The 25,194-nt window shown below is 36.0% G+C and overlaps 1 protein-coding gene across 2 annotated transcripts in view; it reads right to left on the reverse strand.

Moving 5' to 3' along the window:
- Mllt3 (MLLT3 super elongation complex subunit) overlaps positions 1–25,194 on the reverse strand; it is a 273,764-nt gene that overhangs the window by 15,687 nt on the left and 232,883 nt on the right. The window contains exons 1-4 of one of the 2 annotated variants that reach the window (XM_090330053.1): positions 18,878–18,982; positions 7,064–7,139; positions 4,611–4,740; positions 2,127–2,226 (exon numbers count right to left, since the gene is read on the reverse strand). In XM_090330053.1, the coding sequence (XP_090186179.1) occupies positions 2,127–2,226; positions 4,611–4,723 (213 nt within the window). In that variant the 5' untranslated portion in view covers positions 4,724–4,740; positions 7,064–7,139; positions 18,878–18,982. Of the gene's footprint in view, positions 1–2,126; positions 2,227–4,610; positions 4,741–7,063; positions 7,140–18,877; positions 18,983–25,194 lie in introns of those variants that run through there. The other variant, XM_090330052.1, reaches the window with a different exon arrangement.

The raw sequence follows: 25,194 nt of genomic DNA on the forward strand, positions 1-25,194 counted from the left end.
TTGTAAGTAAGAAATGTATGGTTTTAAGACCTCTGCTTATGCTTTATACAAAATGTGAATGAGCTTATAAAATAGCTTTTTCCAGCTACAGCAAAGATCACAAATTCAAGGACAAGATATTTTAAATTGTAGAACACTTAGGAAACAGACTATTTTATAAAAACAATGCTTTTCAAAATTTCAATCAAACCGTCATATGGTAACTTGAATTAAATAATTATAATAGAGGTCACAGAAAATCTGATTAAACAAAAAGATAAGTATAACTTGCAATACTGAGTATCAATTTAACACACAATGAAGCTTTTATAATATTCATGGTACTTGAAAACCATTTATTTTAGTAAGTAACAGCAATAATTCCAATCTTATCCATTTGTTTAACAAAAGTTCTTCATCACAGCCTTCAAAGTTCTATTCAGACTTTACGCAAATAACTATATTCGGAGTTGATTATCAATTTACTAAGCTTTCCTTAACATATAACTATGAGAGTGGCCACTGTTTTCTGCTTTATTTTTTTTATTTTATTTTTTTTTGGCCAGTCCTGGGCTTGAGCTCAGGGCCTGAGCACTGTCCTTGGACTTTCTCAAGGCTAGCACTCTACCACTTGAGCCTCAGCAGCACTTCCGGCTTTTTGCTATGTATGTGGGGTACCAAGGATCGAACCTGGGTCTTCATGCATGCTAGGCAAGCACTCTACCACTAGGCCAAACTCCCAGCCCCATTTTCTGCTTTATTAACTATTCCTTACAATCCCACTGATGATGCTTTTTTCTGGGATAAAAAAACTGAGGTTGAATATCTATATTAATAAACATAAGGAGATCCTTTGTGTTGCCTCATCATATCTACATATATGTTTATCTTTCCAGTAACTTTTAAGGTAAATGTTAGTATTGTTTCAGTTAGCTTTCCATTAGCAAAATACCAATAGTAAAGCAAAGAAAGAGCCAAAAGAAAAATTTGGGGTAGTTTGTGGGGCTTGAACTCAGGGCCTGCACTGTCCCTGAGCTTTTTCACTTAAGGATAGTCCTCTACCACATACAGCCACAGTGCCATTCCCAGTTTTCTGGTAAACTGGAGATAAGAGTCTCATGGATTTGACTGGATCAAAAAGATGTGGTATTTATACATAATGGAATTCTATGCTGCCATCAGAAAGAATGACATCACCTCATTCATAAGGAAATGGAAAGAAACATATTAAATGAAGTAAGCCAGACCCAAAGGAACATAGACTCAATGGTTTCCCTCACTTGTAATAATTCATATCTAGGACTCTCCTAGTAGAGGATTATAATAGTGCAAAACCTAGGTACATAAGGCCATATAGGATGAGATTAAATGCAAGGATCTCTAGGATATGGAAACTAGAGCTTTATCTTGTGTGTTGTTCTTAATGTACTATGTTATTTCTCTTCTCTTTTCTTGCCCTTATGGTTAATTTCTGACTTTGTTACCTGGTATATAATATATATGTTTATTTGAAATAGGAAAGGGAAGGGGAGAAAATAAGATGATTGGGAGGGGGTAGGGGGAGGGAAATGGGGACAAAAACATGAGAAGGGATATCAATGTGTGAGAAGTAATACACCTGCTACCTGACCAATGTAACTGTAACCCCTCTATACATTATCCTGACAATAAAAATTAAAAAATAAAGAAACTGAAAAAAAAGTCTCACAGACTTTCATGCCCAGGCTGGCTTTGAACCATGATCCTCAGATCTCAGCCTCCCGAACAACTAGGATTGCAAGCATGAGCCACTAGCACTGGGTAAGAGCCAGCTTTTAAAGTAACTCACACATTATATTGTTTCTAATGAAGTCACTCACTTACTGCTGAGGGATAGAACACACAGAAACCAGGAGTGTATGGACAGCATTTCCATCACAATCCCTTCCTGCACTTTTCTAATTCATCATCCAATGGTGCCTAGTTATTTCTCTGGACAGCAGAAGTTCTTTTACCCTATGTGTTTATGCCTAAGATTTTTGGATTCCCACTTATTTAGCATCTCCAGGCATTATTTTAAATTGGGAGGCAAAAAGTTTGTGTGCTGTGTGACAATGGATTATATTGAATTCTGCAGCGTCTTGAGAAGTATAAACTGCACAATTTACCTGGTTGGTGTTGGTTTTTAATAATGGTGGTGGAGGTTCATGATGGAGGGGCGAAGAGGCAGAACTGCTCTCACTGTCACTGCCATCACTCAAGCTAACTCTGAAGAGAAACAGAGACAAGTCATGGGCATCACTACAAACAAGAGACCTGAAATATCCATGGATCCCACCCTCCCACCCCCAAGCAAGGAATCCAAGCAACAGTCATGGAAAGGTTAGCTGTAACTCATAATCACTAACATATACCAATGCTTACTTTATATCTGGATCTATGCTCAGTGCTTCACCTACTATTTCTCTTTTAGTGATTTCCTGCTGGTGAGCAATACACTGAGACCTAGTCACTCACCAAGACTCACAGAAGTAAAAGTGGAGGTAACAACATTCAAACATTCAAGATGTGTTATTCCCAACATTCCAGAACTTCAACTAATCATTTCTACTGTGTCATGATTCAAGACCATCTCTTGTTCTAAACACTGATAGACTGTAACTTCATTGGGACTATACTCCAGCAGTGCAAAAAAAAAATACAAAAGCCCCTTTACTATGTTCAGGATAACTATGTTCAAAACCAATAAAATAGGGGCCGGGAGTTTGATCGAGTGGTAGAGTGCTTACCTAGGATACACAAAGACCAGGGTTGGATTCCTCAGTACCACATACATAGAAAAAGGCTGGAAGTGGTCTGTGGCTCAAGTGATAGAGCACTAGCCTTGATAAAGCCCAAGGACAGTGCTCAGGCCCTGAGTTCAAGCCCCAGGATGGCAAAAATAAAAAACAAAACATAAAAAAACCTAATAAAATACCTTTGAACAACTAAGGACAATAAAAAGATCACCTCCTCCTCTACTTGTTTTCCTCTGCAGAATAATGTCAACTTTTCTTCTAACTAGAGAGGAGATGCTGCTTTTTTCCATTCTGCTTGATGTATACCTTCCCCTTCCTGTTTGCTCCTTCTTGCTGGTTATACAGTAGCCTAATATAATATTCTTCTCAGAGAAAGAAAATGGGTTTCTTTCACTATGAATAGGCAATCATATGCTAGCTCTATTACATATTCAGATAGATAAGATACAAGATAGGGAATGAATAGGATATATTGTGGCATTCCTTCAGGAAAAAAAAAAACGGCTGGAACTTGTTTTTCTTAACTAAATTACATTAATGAAGTGTTCAGTTGAAGCGCTGCTTTCAAATGCTTCTTGACTGAAGTGGAAGGCTGAGTATTTAAACTGATTAAATAGTTGAGGCCTCACAAGTGCCTGGAAGATCAAATGCTACATGGTGCTTCTGTGCTCAGCTCACAACATATGTCAGGCAGGGAAAATGAAGTGTCCACAACAATATGTCTACACTAGACTAAAGATAAAACATGTATGACCTGACCCATACTAACTGACTTGGAATGGTGGAGAGGAGGGTAGACAACAGCTAATCATAGAACATCTAAGGTCTTCTATACAATAATTTGGGAAAATGGACTCTGTGTGTGTGCGTGTGCGTGCATGTGTGTGTGTTCACCAGCTAAATTGGAGAGCAGCCAGTGATATCAAGGTGTTTGTTGATTTAACAAAGTCCTTAACTCTCTGTTGCAGTCCATTTCTAGGTCCTTTTGCCCTATCAGTTGCTGTTTGTCAGCGGCAGGCTGGGCTATAGTTCTGTAAAAGGACTACAGCCATAAGATAGAGTTACTGAGGAATCTGAAAAGGACTTTATGGAGGACTTTCACACATGACACTGAGGAATTATCAATTAAGAAAGAAAGGAGTATGTCCAATTTGGGTTAAAAGTGCCATTATTTTAAGTATTCCAGGGCAATCTACACAGTAATAGATAATGGGAAAGATTTATTATAATATGTTATAAATGTAATTGGATTTTAAATTCAAGTAGATTCACATTTTTCTACTTAAAACACATTAAATTAAGCACGCCTATTTGTTTTGCTCATGATAAAAGAAATGAAATCCTCAAGGCAATTTCAAGTTGACTATTAATTATAAGTGACATGAATTACCATCTTATAATGTGAAATTATGCCTCACAGCATTAAAGCTACTTAAGAAACCTAATTGTCAGCACACTTAAAAGGAATGTATTTTCTAGAAAACACACACAGGTGATCCTAGTTTAATTAGGACGCACATATAATTCACTGGGGCTGATTATGCATTTCTAGCTACAAACAACAAGCATGTTTCTTCACATTCTGAGATGACCTCCAGTGCCAGTCCTATCCAAACTCTCCAAATGAACATGTCACATGGAATGTATTTGCAAATAACAAAGACTTCTAATCTGGCCTTTTCTATAAAAATTTTGGAAGGAAAAAAAAACTTCCTCTTTCTTAAAAAGGGAAATACAGTTTCCTTTAAAGGTGAATGTAAGCATGCCAAGACACCCCAATTTCACTTTTGCTTCTGATGTGGCACGCCTCTGTGATTATACAAGGATGTCAGAACCTCTCTCCAAGACATTTACCTGCGACTCCGACTTCCCCCTCTATTCACAGGTCTTTCCATTTCAGAGTCATTGTCATTATCCTCTGCCTCATCTGATTCTTCTTCGTTGTCATCAGAATGCAAATCTTTCATTATAGACCTTAGAGGACCTGCATAATGACAGGGAAGCACAGGAAATCAAAGATATTACTTCAAGCTCACTTACTGAATCTGCACTGAATACTGCTTGAGAATAATCCTTACCCTAGTTGCACATTTTTGCAACACAATTTGGTACAGTCTCTGGAATACATCCTTTATCTAAACACTATTGTTTCCATAATAATAAAAACACTATTGTTGTTTCCTTGTCCTAGTATTGGGAGTTGAATACAGGGCCTGGACACTGTCACTTAGCTATTTTGCTCAAGGTTGGTCCTCTAACACTTGAATCACAGCTTCAACTGTGGAATCTTGGCTATTAATTTGAGATAAAAGTCTTACAGACTTTCCTTCCAGGACTAGTTTCCTATCCAGCTTCAGGTCTCAGCCTCTGAGCTGATAGCATTACTGGCCCAGCCACTATTAATTTAATAACCAAATGTTCATTAAAGAATCTTTAGGGGGCAGGAGGTGGACTAGTGGTAGAGTGCTTGTTAGCATGCACAAAGCCCTGGGTTCGATTCTTGGTACTGCGTACTCAGAAAAGGCCAGAAGTGGTATTGTATTATGGCTCAAGAGGTAGAGTGCTAGCCTAGAGAAAGCTCACGACAGTGCCCAGGCCCTGAGTTCAAGCCCCAATACTGACAAAAAAACAAACAAACAAAAAACAAACAAACAAAACAAAACCAAAACCCACAACTCTATTTTCTGGAAACTTTTTCTGTGTACATTTCTTCCCTAAGAAAAATTATACCTAAAAAGAAACAGAAAGATCTATTAGTAAATTGGCTGTTTTGTTGTTAATCCATGTATTGAAAAGTTGAGATTAATAAATCACTGTGGCTATAACTTGTCCTTGGCAATGAAGGCTTTGTGTGGTAGTTTTTGATCTATGAAGGTTTAGTTGCTCCTTTTATTTCAAGGTCAATTTCAGGTCAAGCAAGCATTTCAGTCAAGTTCGGATTATAAAGTATTTCAATTCCAGGGTGCAATGTCCCTATCTCTGATCTTCCTATTGATTTTGGACAGAAGGTCTTGTTGCAACAATTTTATGCAGCCAATTTTCATTTTACTTTTTAAGAAATTCCTGGCAGAATACCAACATGAATTAACACAAATAGGACCATGTAATAAATCAAATGCCTAGAAAATTCAAGACCGAATCCAGTATTAGTTGGAAGAAAAAAACTGAATTATAACTCATTTTTTCTAAGACAAAGCAAAAATGTGAAACACACATGTACATTCACTTTCATTAATGTAGCTTCTTTTATTTTACTATTCTAGGTGTGATGAAGACAAGAAAAATACTTCAAATTTTAGAAGAAGAATTTTAAAGGCAATCAAGAAGGTGAGACACTTTCATTCTGGCTTAGCCAGAATGGTGGGAATATCTCAACTATCACTAAATCACTTCTAAGATATATATCAACTGCCTGCAGCTTCACATTTTGTAGAACCCAAATTACTCTGCTTTTATAATGAGCTTGTCTTTGAAACTCAATGGAACAAGAGCTCTGAATAGTCAAAACTATCACTGTCTCCACACACACATCCCCCACCCGCCTGCTCCAAAGCTTAGCCTTAGTCCAAATATGCACAGCAATTTAATCCCTTTCAAGACACACAAAGACATTAGGAATTCAATGTGGTCCATGGAAAAAAAGAGATGTTTAATAGTATGCTAAAAAATTAATTATCCCTTCATAATATTTTTCATGTAAAATTTTAAAAAGCGTACATTTGAACATTTTCATATACATGTAGAAAATACACTAAATACACATACACATTAATATTTTTCAGTTTATTTATCATTATTCAAAGTTGTAGCTAACACTTGGTTGGGCATATAGGAAATTTAGTTAAGACACAGTAAATGAACATTTTGCTTTAAAAGAGTTTATTACTGTTGAGATTTAAAAAATAAAATGAAAGGCGTCTAAAGAGGAAGAATGCAAATCTATTTCTTTTTATTTAATTTTTTATTGTAATTAATAGAAGGGTTACATTATAAGCCTATTTCTTTATGTCAAAACCTCTCAAGTCCAGGGTGTACTGTTGTATCTGGGAATTCCCTAGAAGAGGCTGTGTCTATAGTCCTATCAAATGGGAATCTGATGGCAGGGACTAGAAAGGGAGGAAGTTTCTAGAGTCTGGCTTCATATATCAGAACAATGTTCACATACATTCCTATGGGAAATAAATACAAGTGCATAAAAACCAAGTTAACATTCAAATAATATAACTGTGGAAGATAGGTCATAAATCAACTTATTAAGATGCTTTATGAGAAAAATGTCTCATAGTTTGCCTTGGAGTTGTTGATACCTTGTTGCCTGGTCTGGGACGGTGTGAAGCTGGAGCTGGAACTGGAACTGGAACTGGCAGGACTGGGTTGTTCCGACTTTAGAGAAGAAGAGAAAGGCATCATCAGTAAATTTATGGGGCACTGCACATGGAAAATAGAAAACAGTATTATTCTTCAAAGCAGCGTCTAAAAAAGAAAGTCTAATGCTGGGTAAGAAAACTGACTACACATTTCATTGTGTCAGAATATCCATACAGGAGAGTCATGATGTCCTTTTGGTTTTAACTACTTTATTTTTATTAGATGTAGAAATAAGTAGGGAAACGCAAAATATGTAAAAACAAAAGCCCAGATGGTGTTGGACGAAAGGAAGTACCTGGCTTCAGTTACACCCCTAATTATTGCTATGCTCATCTTTCTCAGAGATACCTTGATTACTCTTTCTGCAATAGCTGATTGATTTCACTGGTTAAAACACAGTAGTAATGAGGCCAAGGTCATTAGTTCAATCACATTATGAGCCAGTTAATTTCACTCTGGTCCAAGGCCATGACCCAGACATAACCCTACTCACCCACAGTTCACAAATGAAGCCAATGTTCACCAGACCCAGCCAAATCTCACAGTTAGAAGAAATGTTGCTACTACTTTTTTTTTGGCTACTACTTTTTTATTGTCATAAATTGAATGGTACAAAGTCAGAGGTTTCATGATGATATTTCCATACATTCACTTAATATAGTTTGATTATATTCACTTCCTCCATTTTTATTGTTTTTTATTGTAATTAATAGAAGGGTTACATTATATTCGCCAGATATACTTCAAAAATATTGATACCCCTTCTCATGGTTTTGTCCCCACTTCCCTCCCCCCACCCCCTCATCTTTTCCCCCCCTTTCCTATCGTACCTCCTCCATTTAAAAAATATCCTTTAATTTTGAAGCCTATGGATATCAGGCTTTATGATATCCTTTAATGTTGAGAATACATTCTACATCCATTCTTGGACCCTTCCAAACATCTCTCCTTGAAAATCTCCTGAAAACACAGCAGGGGCATCACCTGCTTCCTTATTAGACATCTCTGGATGAAATCTAAACAGCTAGCACTTCAAAAAGTGGTGGGTTTTTTTGGTTGACCTTTTCATAACTGTAAACAGAAGATATTCTGAATCTGTGACTATAGGAAGAACACTGGGCCCTCTGTTGTATACCACAGTGTTTTTGAGCAGGTACTGGAGCTTGAACTTAGGTCCTGGGTGCTGTCCCTTAGCTTCTTAACACAAGGCTAGTGCTATACCACTTGAACCACAATCTATTTCTGGCTTTTGGGTGGTTAATTGGAGATTAAAATGTCTCATGGACTTTTCAGTCTCCTGAGTAGCTAGGATTATGGATATTAGCCATGGCTAAGAGCTATGGCTCTTGCAATGCCATAGTTTTTATGAGAGACTTCATAGCGGTTAAATGGACAAATGTGTGCATACATAAATAATGGCACCCTGACACTCACAGAAATGTATTTTACACACTTAAAGGGAAACATTACTTTTAAATAACTTAATAATATTAGTATCTTTAGGTGTAAGAGTGGACAATTTCTCCTGAACCCCATTTTTTAGATGTGCTCATTGTCTCAAGCAATACTCAGGTTATTTGAGACATATGTGAGGGCTTCCCAGGTAGAGCACACATGTTCTTTCTTCTTTGTTCAATGAGCAATAAAGCTGAAGAATGAACAACAAGCACAATCAAAGGCTACTGCATGAGATCTGAGTCTCAGTTTATAACGGCTGTTTTCCACACTGATGTTCACGTCTCCCTTCCCAGCAATGGACTCACTCTCTAAGTAGTGCCAAACTCCATGGCATGGACACAAGGAAGCACTTTTGAGCATTCCTAATGCACACTTCACATCCTCCGTCTGGATGGGAAAACAGGTGTCAGCAATCTACCACTCAGTCTCTAGGAAAAGAGCCAGACAGGATCTCTAATGAGAAGCAGACGGCCCACCAACCCTTCATCACTGGAGGATTTACTTGGAAACTGTAATACAATGTCCTACACATTGCTGTTTGCAGTTCACAAAGAAGAGTTGGTTTACAAGTACAAATGCCTGTGTGAGGTACTCTTCATTCTTGTTGAGTGCCTCTTCCATGGTGGAGCCCCAGTGGCGAGTTACACAACTGAAAGGGCATTCAGTTGGCACTTATGTGTGGTGCCCAGCTGTAAAACAGTTCTCCCAGAGCCCAAAGAGCACTCCTTTTCCTCTCCAGGCTGCTCTTTTCAGCCATGAAAAGTGTCTGCCTGCAAATGGTATTATTTCGATTGCTCTGGAAACCATTTGGGAGCCAAGGAAAAAAGAGGGTTCCTTACAGTGAGTAAAGAGCTCTACTAATCCACATGCTACCTACCTGAGCAGCAGCACACATTGTGCTGGACCCAAAGAAGCCACTTTGCCAGAATTCCTGACTAAAGGTTATATCAACTAGGCTGACAAGAGAGGACAGTGGCTGCCTCACCAACTGCCCCACTGAACTTGACCCATCAAGCATCAGGCTGACACCAGGACCAAAGCCAGAGGTGGCCTTTTTAGCTTCTTACTTATGAATAAAGTTAAGTAATCCCACAGTTTCTAATTAGCAGAAAATGGACAAATAGTAAAGAAAATAAAACAACCAAAGAAAAATCCTTATTCAGTGTTTATGATGTGTGCACCTAATGGTGCAGGATCTCTATGACAGGTTGAGAGCTGAGGATGGCAGTTCCAAGTCAGCCAGGAAAGTCTGTGAGACCCTGATCTCCAATTAACCACCAAAAAGCTGGAAGTGAAGCTGTAGCTCAAGTGGTAAAGCAATAACTTTGAGGACAAAAGCTCAGGGAAAACAGCCAGGCCCTAAGGTCAAGCCCTAGACAAGGCACACACACGCATGTGCACATGTACATGCATGTGCACGCACACACACGTGCACGCACACACACACACAAACACACACACACACACAGGTCTCTATTGCAAAAAAATAAGATATAACCTTACGATAAAAACAATGGGCCTACCAAGATTTCCAGTGCAATCTTCAATATAGAATGGCTATGCAAAATCCATTGGAATGGATTTTCTACAGGTTTATTTTTGTCCAGACAAGTAAGAAAAATTACATGTTTACAACTCCTAGAATTCAGCTGTCAAGGTAGATCCCAAGCAAGGGCATGCAAAATCCACCATAGTTCCTTATACTAGACACAGACAAATCAGAAGTCTTTTCTAACAGATAACTAGAGTTATGAAGAGAATTTCACCTTGATCTTCAAAGCAATCAAAGTATATGAAAAGGATAGGGGACAGAAGTAGAAGTATATCTTTCTTCAGCAAAAAGGGAAAGAAAAGAATAAAACTAGTCAAACTGAAATTACTTCAGATACATTCCTAAGTTTTTACAGAACATTTTACCCCACATAGAAAATGAACACCTGCAATGTGGCCTGCAATAAAGATTATCTCCTCATTGTACATATATATCCAGAAGGAACATGTAGATAACCCTAACCAAGGAAAAAAACACAGGTGACCATACTACACAGTACTTCTCTGTTCATTTTTTTTCATTTATTTTCTATTATTGAGGTCATGTATAGAGGGGTTACAGTTACATTCACCAGGTAGTGGGTGCATTACATTTTGTCCTCATTTCGCTCCCCTGAACCCCTCCCAATCATCTTTTTTCCCCCTTCCCTTTCCTATTTCTTTTTTTCCCATATATTTCTTCATATATTTTTATTGTAATTAATAGAAGGGTTACATTATATTCACCAGATAGAAGGTGCATTACTTCACATACACTGATACCCTTTCTCATGTCTTGGTCCCCATTTCCCTCCCTCCCACTCCTACCCCTCATCTTGTTTTCCTCCCTTCCCTATCCAATGTCAAATAACCAAATAACACATTTATCCAATATATCAGATAACAAAGTGAAATACTGTATTCTCTTCATTTTTTATCGATACTGATTTAAATACCGTATTCCTATCAGTGTAGTCCTTTCATTAAGAAGAGACTTGATATTATAACTTCATATAAAATTCACTTAAAGGAGTATTTAGTTGCTCTATAAGAAACCTATAAGAAATTGAAAATCAGTTAATTTTGAAGTACATATTTAATTAAAAAAATACCATTACATCTACGGTAAATAACTATGGGAAATGTTCTCCATTACATAAGTAAAACTTGTAATTCTCATGACTTCACATTATGAGACAGCGGATAAGGCCAAAGGTAAGCAAAGAAATAAGTTTTGAAAAGTAGTAAGAGAAAAAGCTTTAGGTTAACCTAACAAAATTAATAAAAGAATTAATTGTAAAACTGCTAGAAATAGAAGGTTTCTATTCATCTAGGTTTACATTAATAACTGTTTCAAATAAGGATCAAAACCTTATTATACAGAAAAGTACATGGAAGTAAGATTTAGCCCATTGGTAACTTTAACCACTTAATGCATCGTTTATATTCATATTTGTATTTCTTTTGCTTTATATGAAACAGTTAGGTGTTATGGAATAAATTGTGTCACCCTCCCTTAAAATTAATCTGTTGGAAACCTAACTCCCAATGTAACAGAGTTTGAACAGAAAATCTTTGGGAAGTAATTAGGTCTAAGTGAAGTCAAGAGTATAGGCTTCCATGATGGTATTCGAGTCCATATAAAAAGAAATACCAGAAAAACTTCCCGTTTCTCTCTTAGAATGTGAGAGCCCAACAAGAAGGCGGCCATATTAGAACCAAGCTCTTTGATTTGAGACTTTCAGCCCTGAGTCCTGGAAGAAATACATTCCTGTTGCTGAAGCTGCCCAAGGCATAGATTTTGTGATCAGAACTCAAGTTGACAATGGCAACATTTTTTTTACTGTCATGTTGCAGAGGAAACTGCAGCACAGTTAAGATTAGGTGATATTTATGTGGATTAGAATCAAGCTTCCTGAAGACTTCTCATAGATTGCTCTTGCTTTTATACCTCCTAATTGTGGAAAAGCTCAATTAATTTAAAGTAGTGCTGAATAAGATAATATCCTTTTGAAACATGAATGTCAGGGAACAGAGTTTTCGATGTCACTGTGAAAGACATCGTGAATCTCTGTTCACCAGGGAAATCTTGTAATCTACCCTCAAAGCAAACACAGGGTAAAACAAAACACTCCATCCCAGGGGCTTCTTGTGCCTGAATTGATCTCTTCTAACATTTATCCAATCAATATTACCACTGGTCCTACCTAGGAACCTCATGAGTTCAATAAGATGTGTAAGGGGAAGAAGGGTAATTTCTCCTCTGAACTGTCCACAGGCTCCTGACACCCTCCTGTTCTGATTAAGAAGGTCCATGACAACACAGTACAATGATCCATTGGCCTTCAAAGGTGATTTGTCTTTGCTTCTCAACTAGACAACACAAAATCCGGCAACACATAAGAAAATAATTGAAAAACTGTAACAATATACATTAGCTGAATTTTCTTTCAAAACAAGGTAAAACTAAGCTTTATGACCATGGATAAGGGCAAGATTCTACAATGCATTTTTGACAGACTCTTTCCATTTGTGTAAGGACAATTTAAGTGAGCTTGAGGTGAATGAGAACAATGTTTTGTCTCTTGAGCTGTTATATGATCAAAAGTATTATTATATCTGTCAACTTCTAGAAATAGAGCCATTGACTAAGAATTATTTTCTCAACTACACTATTACCTACACAGAGAAAGTTTTTATTTCTGTTGTATTTTAATACTACTGCAAACAAACATTTTCCTAGATGCCAAAGTAACTGGCTTTCTGTTGACATAATCCTGCTTTTAAATTGTATTTGTTTTCATCAGTATTACTAATGTTTTCATTATTATTATTAAATGTTGGTGTCCTCTGGACTTATCACTTCCTGTCTGAGAACACAAAATCTTATTAGGAAATTAAATGGCCTTGGGAAACAAGGGTCTATAAATCTTTCCAAAAGACCCCTGTCCACACTTAGAGATGGCTATAATCTTCAAGCTTCCTCTCTTTTAAACAGGAAAGCCTGGAGTCTTTTCTCTCTCATCACCAGCACTACTTTGAAGGCTATTACTGTCTACTGTAGTCAGAACATGTGCTTGATGAAAAAACTCCAGCTGTTGCAGGATGGTATATGTACCAGTTGTGTTCTAAAATCTTACTGGCTTGAGAATCCTTACTAGTCAAAAGTTTTAGGCATGCAGAATCATCTGAGAAGACACCATTTAGTTATACCACCTAAAAATATTTGAGCAAAGATTATGTGCACAGAAGTAAGAGTTTCACAGCTGGCCATAAAATTATACCACTTAGTTGTGAGGCAAGAGACTTATCACTTACTGTCTGCTTGTCTCTCCCTCAGCTGAGGTATACAGAAGAAACAAAATTATAAGTGAGAGGAGTTTCAACTTTAGGAAAGGGAAACAAATTCCATGATAGACTTGCCACAAACTGTTACTGGATCCAAGCAGTGGGTATCAAAGCACAGCTGCTCATCACTTCTGGCAATCCCTGTCATAACTCTCTTCATTTAGCTGTAAAATAATGCACTTGTGCAAAACACGAAAAACCAGGAATAGTTGTTTTTTTAAAAAACAAAACACTGGTGTAATCTCTATATTTATAAAGGCAATAATGAATTAAAGACCTAAAAACGATGTGCTACTTGGCCATAGCTCCCAATTTTGAATTAGCATTATACATTTATAAATAATGAAGTATTACAGTAAACTAACTTGAATTGATTCAGGAAATTAATGAATTGAAATGCACTACCCAAAGCGCAGCTATAGCTGAAGAGTTCATCCTGACAAGGCATTGACTTGCAATTTCTCAATAAATTTAGACCTAAAAAATTTTGCCAGCCAGGCCCCAATGGCTCACGCTTGTAATCCTGGCTACTCAGGAGACTGAGATTTGCAAATCATGATTTGAAGCCATCCCAGGCAAGAAAGTCCATTAGACTCTTATCTCTAATTAACCTCCAAAAAGCCAAAAGTGGTAGAGCACCACTAACATTGAGCTATAAAGCTGAGAGACAGTGCCCAAGCCCTGAGTTCAAGTTCTACAATCAGCACTCTGTGTGCATGTGCAACTCACATGCGTGTGCACACATACATACACAGAACTTGCTTTTAAAATGTTAATGTATTTGAGCCTACAGCAGAAGTTTTATGGACTTAAACAAGTGTCAAGCAATCTATACATTTTAATCTTTGCTCTGTCTTACAGAATTTCCCCACTAAATATGAAGCTTGGTCTTTACCATCATCACAGTGACATCAAAGGCTTCTTTTATTTCTAAAATATTATTTATTTTCATAGTCCTTTGACTTCTACAAAACTATAATTTAGCCAAAGAAAAAAAAATTTATTTTAAATGAACAGATAGTTGCTATGTCAAAAATGGCATTTTCTAACCAAATTCATACAACAAAGATTATTGATAGTTGCAGGGATTGTTGCTTTGTAAGTCTTATATTTTCCTAAATAACAGTGCATTTCCCAGGTAACATACTTGAGCCCTTTCCTCTATTCAGATTAGGGAACTTTTACAAAGATCCCTGTGTGTGAGTATACACATATATACATATGTACACAGATGTGTATAAGATATCATCTATAAGGACAGAAGACGATAATAGAACCTGTATTTATATTTTATTCTGCCTCTCCTTTTAAAGATTTAGCTTAGTATGTGCTTTGTTATTATAGTGACTTCTACTAGAACTGCACAATGTATGGAATGTGTATTTATAAATACATAAGGTATTATGTATTTATTATTTAGAGATGAGTTTCAGTATCAATCCTACTGCTAATCAATAGTTTAATTCTATAATTTACTTGTTCAAATCTTAGTGGTTACACATAGATTCCAAATTTGGTACTTATATTTACTAAGTATATATAACTATCATTGCAATTTGCTTGGAAGCAATCTGGACTCACATTTCATAACTAATGCTCAAAACTGAAGGTGCTGAAAAGGTGTATTTTTTAAGCCAAATACAAATGCTTAACAAGTATCACATTAAGAGGTCACAATTGCGCTTTAAAGATTTTAAAGTGCACACAGACTTCCTACAAACACAAACAACACAAAATACTTTATAAAACATTCCCAGAAACTTAAAATTATCTTCATTATGGCTTTAGCTGTGACTCTCTGTTTATAGTGTCTATGAAAAAAATATAGAGTATGAAGTAAAACCATTTATAAACAGCTAAACACCTAGATATGCTTGCTTACTGTTGATGCTATTTAAAATGACAAGTGGTAACAAGCAGGTAATAAAAATAAGATTTTTAAAGCCCTCTCTATCTTAATAAAAATCAACAAATCCTGACACACCTAATATAATTTTCTCCTGTGAAAACATTATGGATAGATTATTTTGTTGTCAATGTAACTCTAAAAAATGTAGTGTTCAAGATAACACTGTGTATTAGTAATTTTAGATTCCTATCAAGATCAGAGCAATACTACTGCTTACCAGGCTCCAAAAGAACCTGCATTTCCATGCACACATCTTCTATAAGGCAAACAGTTGCTTTTCTTCATAAATCAATCTATTGTTGTACTTCATAATGAGAAGGCAGATTTACTGCCTTTTACCGCCTTTTCTCACCATCGGAAAGATGCCTATTTGGGGAAGAGAACATTTCTCTTCTTCAAGGGTGTTTAGGATTAGGGAGGCAGGGGCAAGAACCTTTAACATCTGCTCCCTCCAAATGAATGACACCTCTAGTTCTCACAGCCTGGATACTGAAAAGCAAGTACCCTCCGTTGATAAAAATTTTCTAACTTGAAGAAGCACAATGAAATCACAACTCTAAACCACACATCTGGGTTTGGGGGGTTAGACAGTAAAACAGAATTAAGATGGCTAACAATGTCACTCAAATGCACACCATCATTGTCAGGGTCAGGGAAGTAATAGTTTAGAATAAAGACAAGGGTTGCAGCATCTTGAATTTTCTCAAATGCTGAAAACAAATGTAAAGTACTAGCTCGGGCGTTATACCAGGACACAATAGTTTATAACACAGACTTACATACTGCTGTGTTTTTATTTTCTATTGATTTTCCTTAAAGGGGAAATATTTAAGAATTATGAACTTTAGCCTTTTAATTTAAAAACAAGAAAAAGGAACATGATAGCATCTAATTCTCAACCATCTGCCATTTAAATCTCTCTCTCTCTCCCTCCCTCCCTCCCTCCCTCCTGGCTTAATAGTCTTAACAAGTAGATCTTGATGGAGAAGTTTCAATACTCATAATTCTACTTTTAAAAATGCAGCTATCTTTATACAGGCATCAAGACTCCTACCAGGAAATGCAGTCAACCATAAATTTCAAACAAACAGACACAATGTAAAACAAAGTGAAGCAGGTACAAAATTCAAGAAGCATCTCTTATTTTCTGAAGATAACTAAATGATATTTTCTGACAATGAATATGGAATATTGACTATGAATTTAACTAACACTTCTTGTCTCTTCAGGCTATTTTTTGTCATTTAAGAAATTTTTTTAACAGTTTTGGGCTGCTATCCCAATGACTTCAGTATTTAAGTTTGTTATTCACTTAGCTTTCTGCTCTTATGCACTGATTACTAATCACTAAATAGTTTTTTTTTTAATGGGACTGAAATTAGCTCAAAGATGTTCTTTGATACTGGTAGCTTAGGACAGCATGGGCTAAAGGTCTTCTCCTTGGCCTCTTTCTCACTCTCCTCAATTTTCTTTTCCTTGCAGACAATTTAATGAGAGCCCAAGCTACCCAGTGTTCAATTAAAGCAATAGCACCAATGATTTACTGCTTTCTTAGGGGATGGTTTGGAAATTCTTCTGAATCAGTCCTCAGAGACACACTCAATTTCAATATCGCCAGAATGGCTTAAAAGCCTAAACTTGCTTTTAATCTTCACATTTAATCTTTGCACTTCCTACTGGTAAAATCATTATTCAGGAAAAGTTTGCCTCTACAAACCTTACAATAGGCACATATACAGACATTTTGAGTGTGTGTATGATACTCTAAAAATTCAAAATATGTCATTTATAATATGCCTGAAAAATTTCTTCTGACATAGTGAAAGCTAGTTATTATCTTTTTTATCTATTACACATAAAAGACCAAGTGCTAAAAAGCAAGTTGAAGACGCAAACCTTTTTTCTACTTAAACATTATCAAGAAATTGGCTGGCTTTTACCTTATGATCTATGACAAATGTGACCAGACCATACCATCTCTTCCAGCTGGTAATTGGAAACCTGAAAGTTAAATTAGTCCACAAAATGATGCTTTCTTATAAATGAAGCATATGAAGGAAAACTGGAAGTACTGGAAGTATGATTCTTATACATTTCCTCATAAGCAACATACTTTTAAATTCTCTAAGTATAGACTGAGCAATATGGTAGGAAAAGAGAGAAGGAAAGGGAAGAGGAGAAGAGAGAAGAGGAAAGGGGAGATTTGAAGGAATACTAAGGCCCCACTAATTATCACATACAATATAATTCATTATGGAATGAAAAGAATGTCTTAGGATCAACTTCTGTCTTTTCTGGGCTGGAATTAGAAATGTGTTCAAAAATGACTATGACAACTAAGTAAACACAATACATTTTACCCTCCCCGTAAAAATTAAACATAATAACTATTTGGACACTGTGGTTATATTTACAGAGATCCACAGGACAAAATTTCTTGAGTAACAGTTTAAGAAATTTTTATTTCCACTGATGAATGAGCAGATAATGCTTTCTTATATTTCAAATATAAAACAAAATAGCTACCATATTTCTCTAGGATAAAAAATGACAGATATTATTCCCCATGTGGAAAAATTGAGTAAAATCAAATAAATACTATATTCTTTCAATTTTGACTACATTTAGACTACATTTCACATATACTAGTCATTCAGATAGGTTTACGAATATTAAATAAAAGTTAAGGTTCACAGGTATTAAATAAAAGTTAAATACATTTAAGAATTTACAGCTACAAATTTTTAAAAATTAACGAAACATTTTAGCATACAATTAAGCGATCACTGATTTTCATCAAATATAATTAATGGTCAGATGACAAGAGCTGTTCAATTAAGTTTAGTCTGCACTGTGTTCCTTTATGCCTAAACACATGTAAGTGGATACAATATGAATGTATACCTTTTCAAACTATACTAAGATATATAATTACAAAACAAAAAAGAACAGAATTATACAATTCTGAGTTAAAAGATTTATGTCATATTGCTACAGTACTTGGGAGTTCTAAGCCTTAGCTTCTCTAAGAAAATAAGAGAAAATATTGAATAATACATTCATGAATACAGAAAACGTATTTCTAAGAATTCACCCACAGATAAAAGCTACGAGTAAATTCTTCAAACTTCTTAAGTTAGAAGAGAAAAATAGTAATTTGAAGTAATTTGAAGCCCTATCAGGGCTGCATTTATATAATGAAGCATTATAAAATCATACCTCCTATATTTAAACGTTTTCTCTAATTTTTCTTCAACAGATTAAAAATGAAATATGCAACTTCATTATCTAAAGTTGGTAAGATTTTCTTCAGTTTTTCCATTAATTCTTCTATAAAAGTCTGTTTGCTTTTTACTTGTTCTATCACTCTCAGAGCCTCCCTGTCCCAAGTGCCTTGTAGACTCTCTGAGAAGCTGCCTTCCCTACGAAGTTACTGCTCACAATAAATTGTATATTTATTGTGGCCTTTAAAAATAAGAAATATAGAAAGCAAAAAAATCATCCTCACCTCTTTTAAAAGGAAACACAGTGGCCTTCAGGAATACAGTGGCCCAAAGTTCACATGTGTCAGTAAGGAATTCAGAGTGGTTGCAGTGAGCCTCTTGAAAAGAAAGCAGTCTACTTGGGCACCCACATGCATATTTAGATTAGATTGGCAGTTTAAATGACAGCAAACACATGGTCATGACTTAGCAATTACTCATTCACCACACACACACACACACACACACACACACACACACACACACACACACGCACTCACACACGCTAATCAGAAGCAAACATCCACCCCGAACTGTTTCAGAAATAGCCTCTTTCATCTGATAGTACCGTCTGTGCAATAAGGACATACTGCTAGAGAGATCAAATGTCAACCACTTAACTCAGCTAGCATACCCAGATCTTGAAAAACATTTCTTTGTTATTCCAGAATGTATTTCTAACAGAAGTATAACATCAAAATCTTCAATAACTTTCCTGAACTAGTCCATAGAGTTTAATAAAAGCACATAGTTAAGAAATTACTATATAAAGGTTCCAAGATCTATTTATCTTATGACTACCTTAACTGGAAGACCTGCCCTCCCCCACCCCCCATCAGTCATAGCACATACTCCTATTCTGCAAACAGGGCAAGTGACTGAAAAAGATCTTTTCCCTCTCCCTCCTTCTCCTCCTTCTTCTTCTCTTCCTCATCCTTTTTCTCCTCCTCCTCCACCTCCCCCTCCTCTTCTTCCACCTCCTCCCTTCCTTCCTTTTTTTTGATGTAAATCCAGGTAGATAATGTTAAAAAGTAACAACATTAACATGAACTTTAAGTGCCTATTCATAACTAGAGGTTAAGTAACATTTTACTATAAGTAAGGAAAAGAGAGAACACAGAAGATACCATGTTGTATATATGCGTACGTTCTAAGATGTATTAGTAAGAAGCTGAAAGTGAATGTGGATACCAGCTCTAGGATAGACAGAGAGTTTATAAAAGATGGCAAACAATCTTGAAGCAGTTACGTTTTACTTTTCTATGGATCTTACAACCTAATTTAAATGTGAAATATTTTGCAACTTAAGTTTAACAGGGAGGTGGAGTGAACAGAATGACAGATTGGGAACACAGGTTCAAGAAACAGAAGACCTGGTATGGATCCAGTTCAACCACTTTCTAGTTATGTGACCTTAGGTAGGTAAAAAAATCTCTCCCTGCCTCAGTCATATCATCTCTCAAGTGACCCAAGAGAATCCATGATAAGTGAACAATGCAGGGAATGTATGGCAAATATATGGCAAACAATGGCTACTACTATCATTAACTGTGAAATTGGAATATGGAAAATCATAACTACTTGGCCAACAGAATCAGGATGATTGTAGTTTCAGGCCATCCTAGGCAAAAACAAAAACAGAAAAACACACACACCAAAAAAGAGACCTGAATCAACAAAAAGCTGGATCTGGTTGGTCATATACATCACTATGACAAGACTGGAACAATCCAACTCAGCATACACATGAGATGCTATTACAAAACAAGTAAGGCAAAAATAGCTGGGATCTCCAATAGCACAGCCTAGCAAACGCAAGCTCTGAAGTTCAAAAATTCAGTATCACGCGCGTGCGTGCACAGACACACACACACACACACACACACACACACACACACACAAAGAAATACAGCCACTGTTTTTACATTAGTTCAAAATTTGTTTTCTTATAAACATAAACTTCTAAAACTGGGAGCTGAAGAAATTCCCAATTCAATGCCTGATATATATGACATTCCAGAAATGATCACTTTCAAACAGAAGAACAAAGAGGAGAATTTTAACAAAAGATAACTGATCTAAATATAAACCACTGTAGGCAAGAGATAGTTATTGAGAGTTCATGGGAAAATGAAGTGAAACTCCCTGGGGAAATCCCATTAATTTGGACTAAGCTTTTCTTGTACAAAATACTAAAACACTAATATCATAATTCTGCTCTTTTTAATAGCATATATTTAGTTATGCTGTTGTGACATACCAATGCAAGAATAAAATGCACTCCAATGACTATTCTGGACAAATAACTTCAATTTTAAAGACCCATTTTTGTCATAAATTAGCTTGTCTCAGGAATAAAAAGACAAAATAAATGAATGCTGATTGCTTAATGGCTGAAATATTTTTTCTACAGTAGTTTTTGAATTTATAAAATATATTACAAAAGAATTCTGAGGTGATATGAAAGCTTAGACTTAATGGAAACTCCTTTACTTTAACAAATTAAGAATGAATAGATTTGTAACTCTTCTATTAATTACAATAAAAATATATGGCAAAAAAAGAATGAATAGACTTTACCATATAACACCTGCTCATGTAGCATCATCAATTACTCCTTTTCCTTAAAAATAACACACAATCACTACATACATCTAAAGCTCCTGCTCTCAGTAGGAGCTTTTCAGTTATTTATTTCATTTGTAGTCATAGGTTACTAGGTTTGAACTCAGGTTCTCATGCTTGCTAGACTGCCATCGTAGTGCTAAGTCACACATTCATTCAGCTCTCAGGAGGGTATGTATATGTATGTATGTATGTGTATGTGTGTGTGTGTGTGTTCTTTAAGAAATCAAATAGGTTGTAATTCAGAAATATGAGTATTTCCAATGTTATCTAAATGTTTGTTTTTAATGTTGTCTCTACCTATCATTAAAATTTAATATAGCCCAACACGATTATCATCAATGAGATGCAGGTGTTGATAATTACATTAGTATCAACACTACAGGCAAATTAAAATTACTTCCCATGTGATGAAGTTCTGATAAACTTGAATTCATTGGTTTACTGAATCCTGAAGATCAAAAGGCCCTACATACGGCACTAATGAATCAAATAGAGTCATCAAATCTACAGTCTGTTTTCTTTGGCTAAAACTGCAAAAGTTCTACTTACATAGTCTTATCTACTCCTAAAAATACTCTGCAAAGCCAAATTTAACCCACTAAGAGTACAGAAAATATAGCAGTCGCCAGCTGCACCATCCTGGGGAGTTGAAGGTTCCAGGATATCATGTGTGATCTGGCCTCTTCTTCCTTACCTTTTTAGACCCTACAGCCAACTAAACCTTCATCCAGAAAAGTAAAAGTGCTACTTCTTGATACAGACTAGAATGTTATAAATTCTTTTCATTAATGAAATTTACAATGAATGTACTTAACAAAAAGCCCTAAGCTATTAACATATGTACAGAGAAAGTAAAAAAAAAATGAATTCTCGAGAACCTCTTCCCTTTTCTAGTTAAATATCACGAATTCCCAATGCTAGGAATTCTAGTCAGGCACTTGTAGACCAACTTACCTCTTTCTTATAACTGGACCCAAACTTTGTGTGATGATGACATTACCTGACAGAAAAGGGCCTACGGAAAGGTAATAGAAGCAGGATGCAAACCCAAGACAAATCTGATCGTCTTGCAGTTGATTTCCCTGAGGAGGCTATCCGCAAATGATGCTGTTTCAGATACTGCCTACTTAAAGAAAACGAACAGTGTGACAACAGTGGGTTTTATTTTCTTCTTTATAATACTAGCCTCTATACTAAATGGTAGGGGTGAAGCTCATTGTTAGTGTGTACTATGCTTAGCATTCACAAGGCCATGAGTTTAATCATAGTACCAAAATACAACAGAAAAATATCATATCAAAAAATGATATATATTGCTAAAAATTTAATGAATCTCTAAAAATCATTTAAACTCTGTCAAAATTACAATGGCGATGTATCTGATATTAAGAGGCAAATATACTATGAAGCTTATAAGGATACAAAATCCTGCATTGTATAGCCAAATAGCTACATGTCTTTCCATTGTTTTAAAATATATAAAATTTGGGGCCAGGAGTGTGGCGTAGTAGTAGCATGCTCGCCTGGCATACACGAAGCCCTAGGTTTGATTCCCTGGAACAACATACAGAGAAAAAGCTGGAAGTGAGCAAAAAGTGTCCAAGGACAGTGCCCAGGTCCTGAGGTCAAGCCTCAGGATTGGCAAAAAAAATATAACATACATATAATTTATATTTTTTCTTAATGAAAGCAGTTCAAAACATGAATCTACTCCTATTAAAATATTAATCTGGGCCAGGAGTTTTGGCCTAATGGTTGAGTGCTTGCCTAGCATGCACGAAGACCCAGGTTCGATTCCTCGGTACCACATACATAGAAAAAAGCCGGAAGTGGTGCTGAGGCTCAAGTGGTAGAGCTCTAGCCTTGAGAAAGTCCAAGGACAGTGCTCAGGCCCTGAGCTCAAGGCCAGGACTGGCAAAAAAAAATTAATCTGACTTAGTTTTATTGTAACTTCCATAGATATTTTAAAAGGTTATAGTCACATAATGATAAAAAATACTGACATAATTCAAATACAAAAATCAAATCAAATTATATTTATAAAAACTAGACTCTCTAATAAAAACTAGCCTCTGCTTTGCCAATAATTTTACAATTAAACTTGAAATACATAAATAAAATATCTATTATGAGTTCAACTAAGAACATATAAAGTAAAGCAGTAAGAAATACATTCTTTTATGCCTAGGATTTGAGAAAGGTGTAATAAGTTGTTCTAACATGCTAAACTCTCAACCCAAAATTTTTTTACTCATCTTCTGACACCAACATACCCAACTTGTAATAACTAAAAATATCTAATGGAAATGCTTCTGCAGAAGTAATCTTTGCCTTACCAAAAATAACAACAAAATAAAAATGTTTCCAAGATTTGAGAAAAAGCAAGCATTAGGCCCAGAGTTCTAATCTCAATACTGATGTGAGCAAGAGGAAGCGGGGGGGGGGGGAGTAGAAGAGAGGGAAGATGGTAAAATATTCTAGTGAATTTAAAAAGTTACCTATGTAGAGAGCCACCATCCTAAACTACTATGTTTGAAAGCCATCTACAGGAATTTCATGTAATCATGTCCTCATAATTAACAAAGCACTCTATTTGAATAAAGTTATAATTTTGAGCCACTGTAAAGTAGTACAGTTGGTCTAACAAAATTCATTTGAACAGCCCCTCTAATTCATTTGAACAGCCCCTCTCTTTCTGGCTTTTATGGTTAAAATATATTTGGGAGCAAGCTAGAATCTCTGATGCTCAAAGTATTTAGATCTCATCTCTCTCTCTAGTTTTAATAGAACTATTCCATAATCCCTTAAATGGAAACCAAATTCTCATTTCCAGTTGCCTTATTACTGTATTTCATATACAGACTCATACCTAGATTCAACTAGTCAACAAGACCCAAAGGGCTCCATGTGAAGACAGATACCTGCTATAATGTTACCTGCTAAAAAAGGATTCTCAATGAGAATCAATGAATACCAGAACAGTGTATTTTAAGTTTGTACTGTAACTGGAAGAATACAAAACAATGCAGAATTTTCAAAGGCACAGAATGTTAAAGAGTAGGGAGAGGACTGTCCAAAGATTCCTCTGGTCAGCAGTCCTAAGTCTACTCATATAAAAGTCAATAAACGCAATGTCTGACAGACTAACCTCCACAATTTTAGAGGTATTTTTTGTCTTTTGGTGCTCCCCCTTTCTTCCTCCCTCCCTTCCTCCTTCTCCCTCTACTATGAGTTTGCTAAAGAAAGACCAAGATGACATTGGTCTGGTGCCTGTCATCAAGATTTGTTTGGAGACTCAATCATCAGTAAAGAACCTTGTTGGAGTGGACAAAGCCTATTTATAAATGCTTTCAGCTGCCACAGACATCACTGCAGATGACAGATTCCATTCCACAGATGCCCTTATCTCCTATGTTAAAGATGTACTGGAATAATATAGCCTAGTGAATATCACACACTGGATATTTCATACTCAAAGGGAATTCCTAGTAAGAAATGCAGATTGCTTTTTATGGCTATTACCATTGGTTACACTTTGTGGTGAAAACCAAGAAGTGTGTGTGTGTGTGTGTGTGTGTGTGTGTGTGTATTTAAACCATCCCGATTGGAACTTAGATGACAAGTTAAGGGCCCAGTAGTGCTGTTTTGTCCAGATAGCATTACTCTCCCCCACATGGAAATTCTGTTTATTATGATGGCATTTCAAGTCCTTTTTATTTTTTAATTCTACTATTCTATACTTGGTTTTCTATAAGCTATTAAATATTAGTCATGTTTCTCAGCTCCTCTAGTTGATGAGGATAGAAAGGATAGAAAGAGCCCTTCTTACTTTGTACCTTGTACAGCAGGGACTTTCAAGGCTCCTACTAAAGACCTAGTAGTATTTTAGACTTCATAGACATTACAGTCTCTGTCAAAACCATACAAATGTGAC

The sequence above is a fragment of the Megascapheus bottae genome, chromosome 3 (assembly GCF_031878675.1).
Source record: "Megascapheus bottae isolate mThoBot1 chromosome 3, mThoBot2.hap1, whole genome shotgun sequence".
NCBI lineage: Eukaryota > Metazoa > Chordata > Mammalia > Rodentia > Geomyidae > Megascapheus > Megascapheus bottae.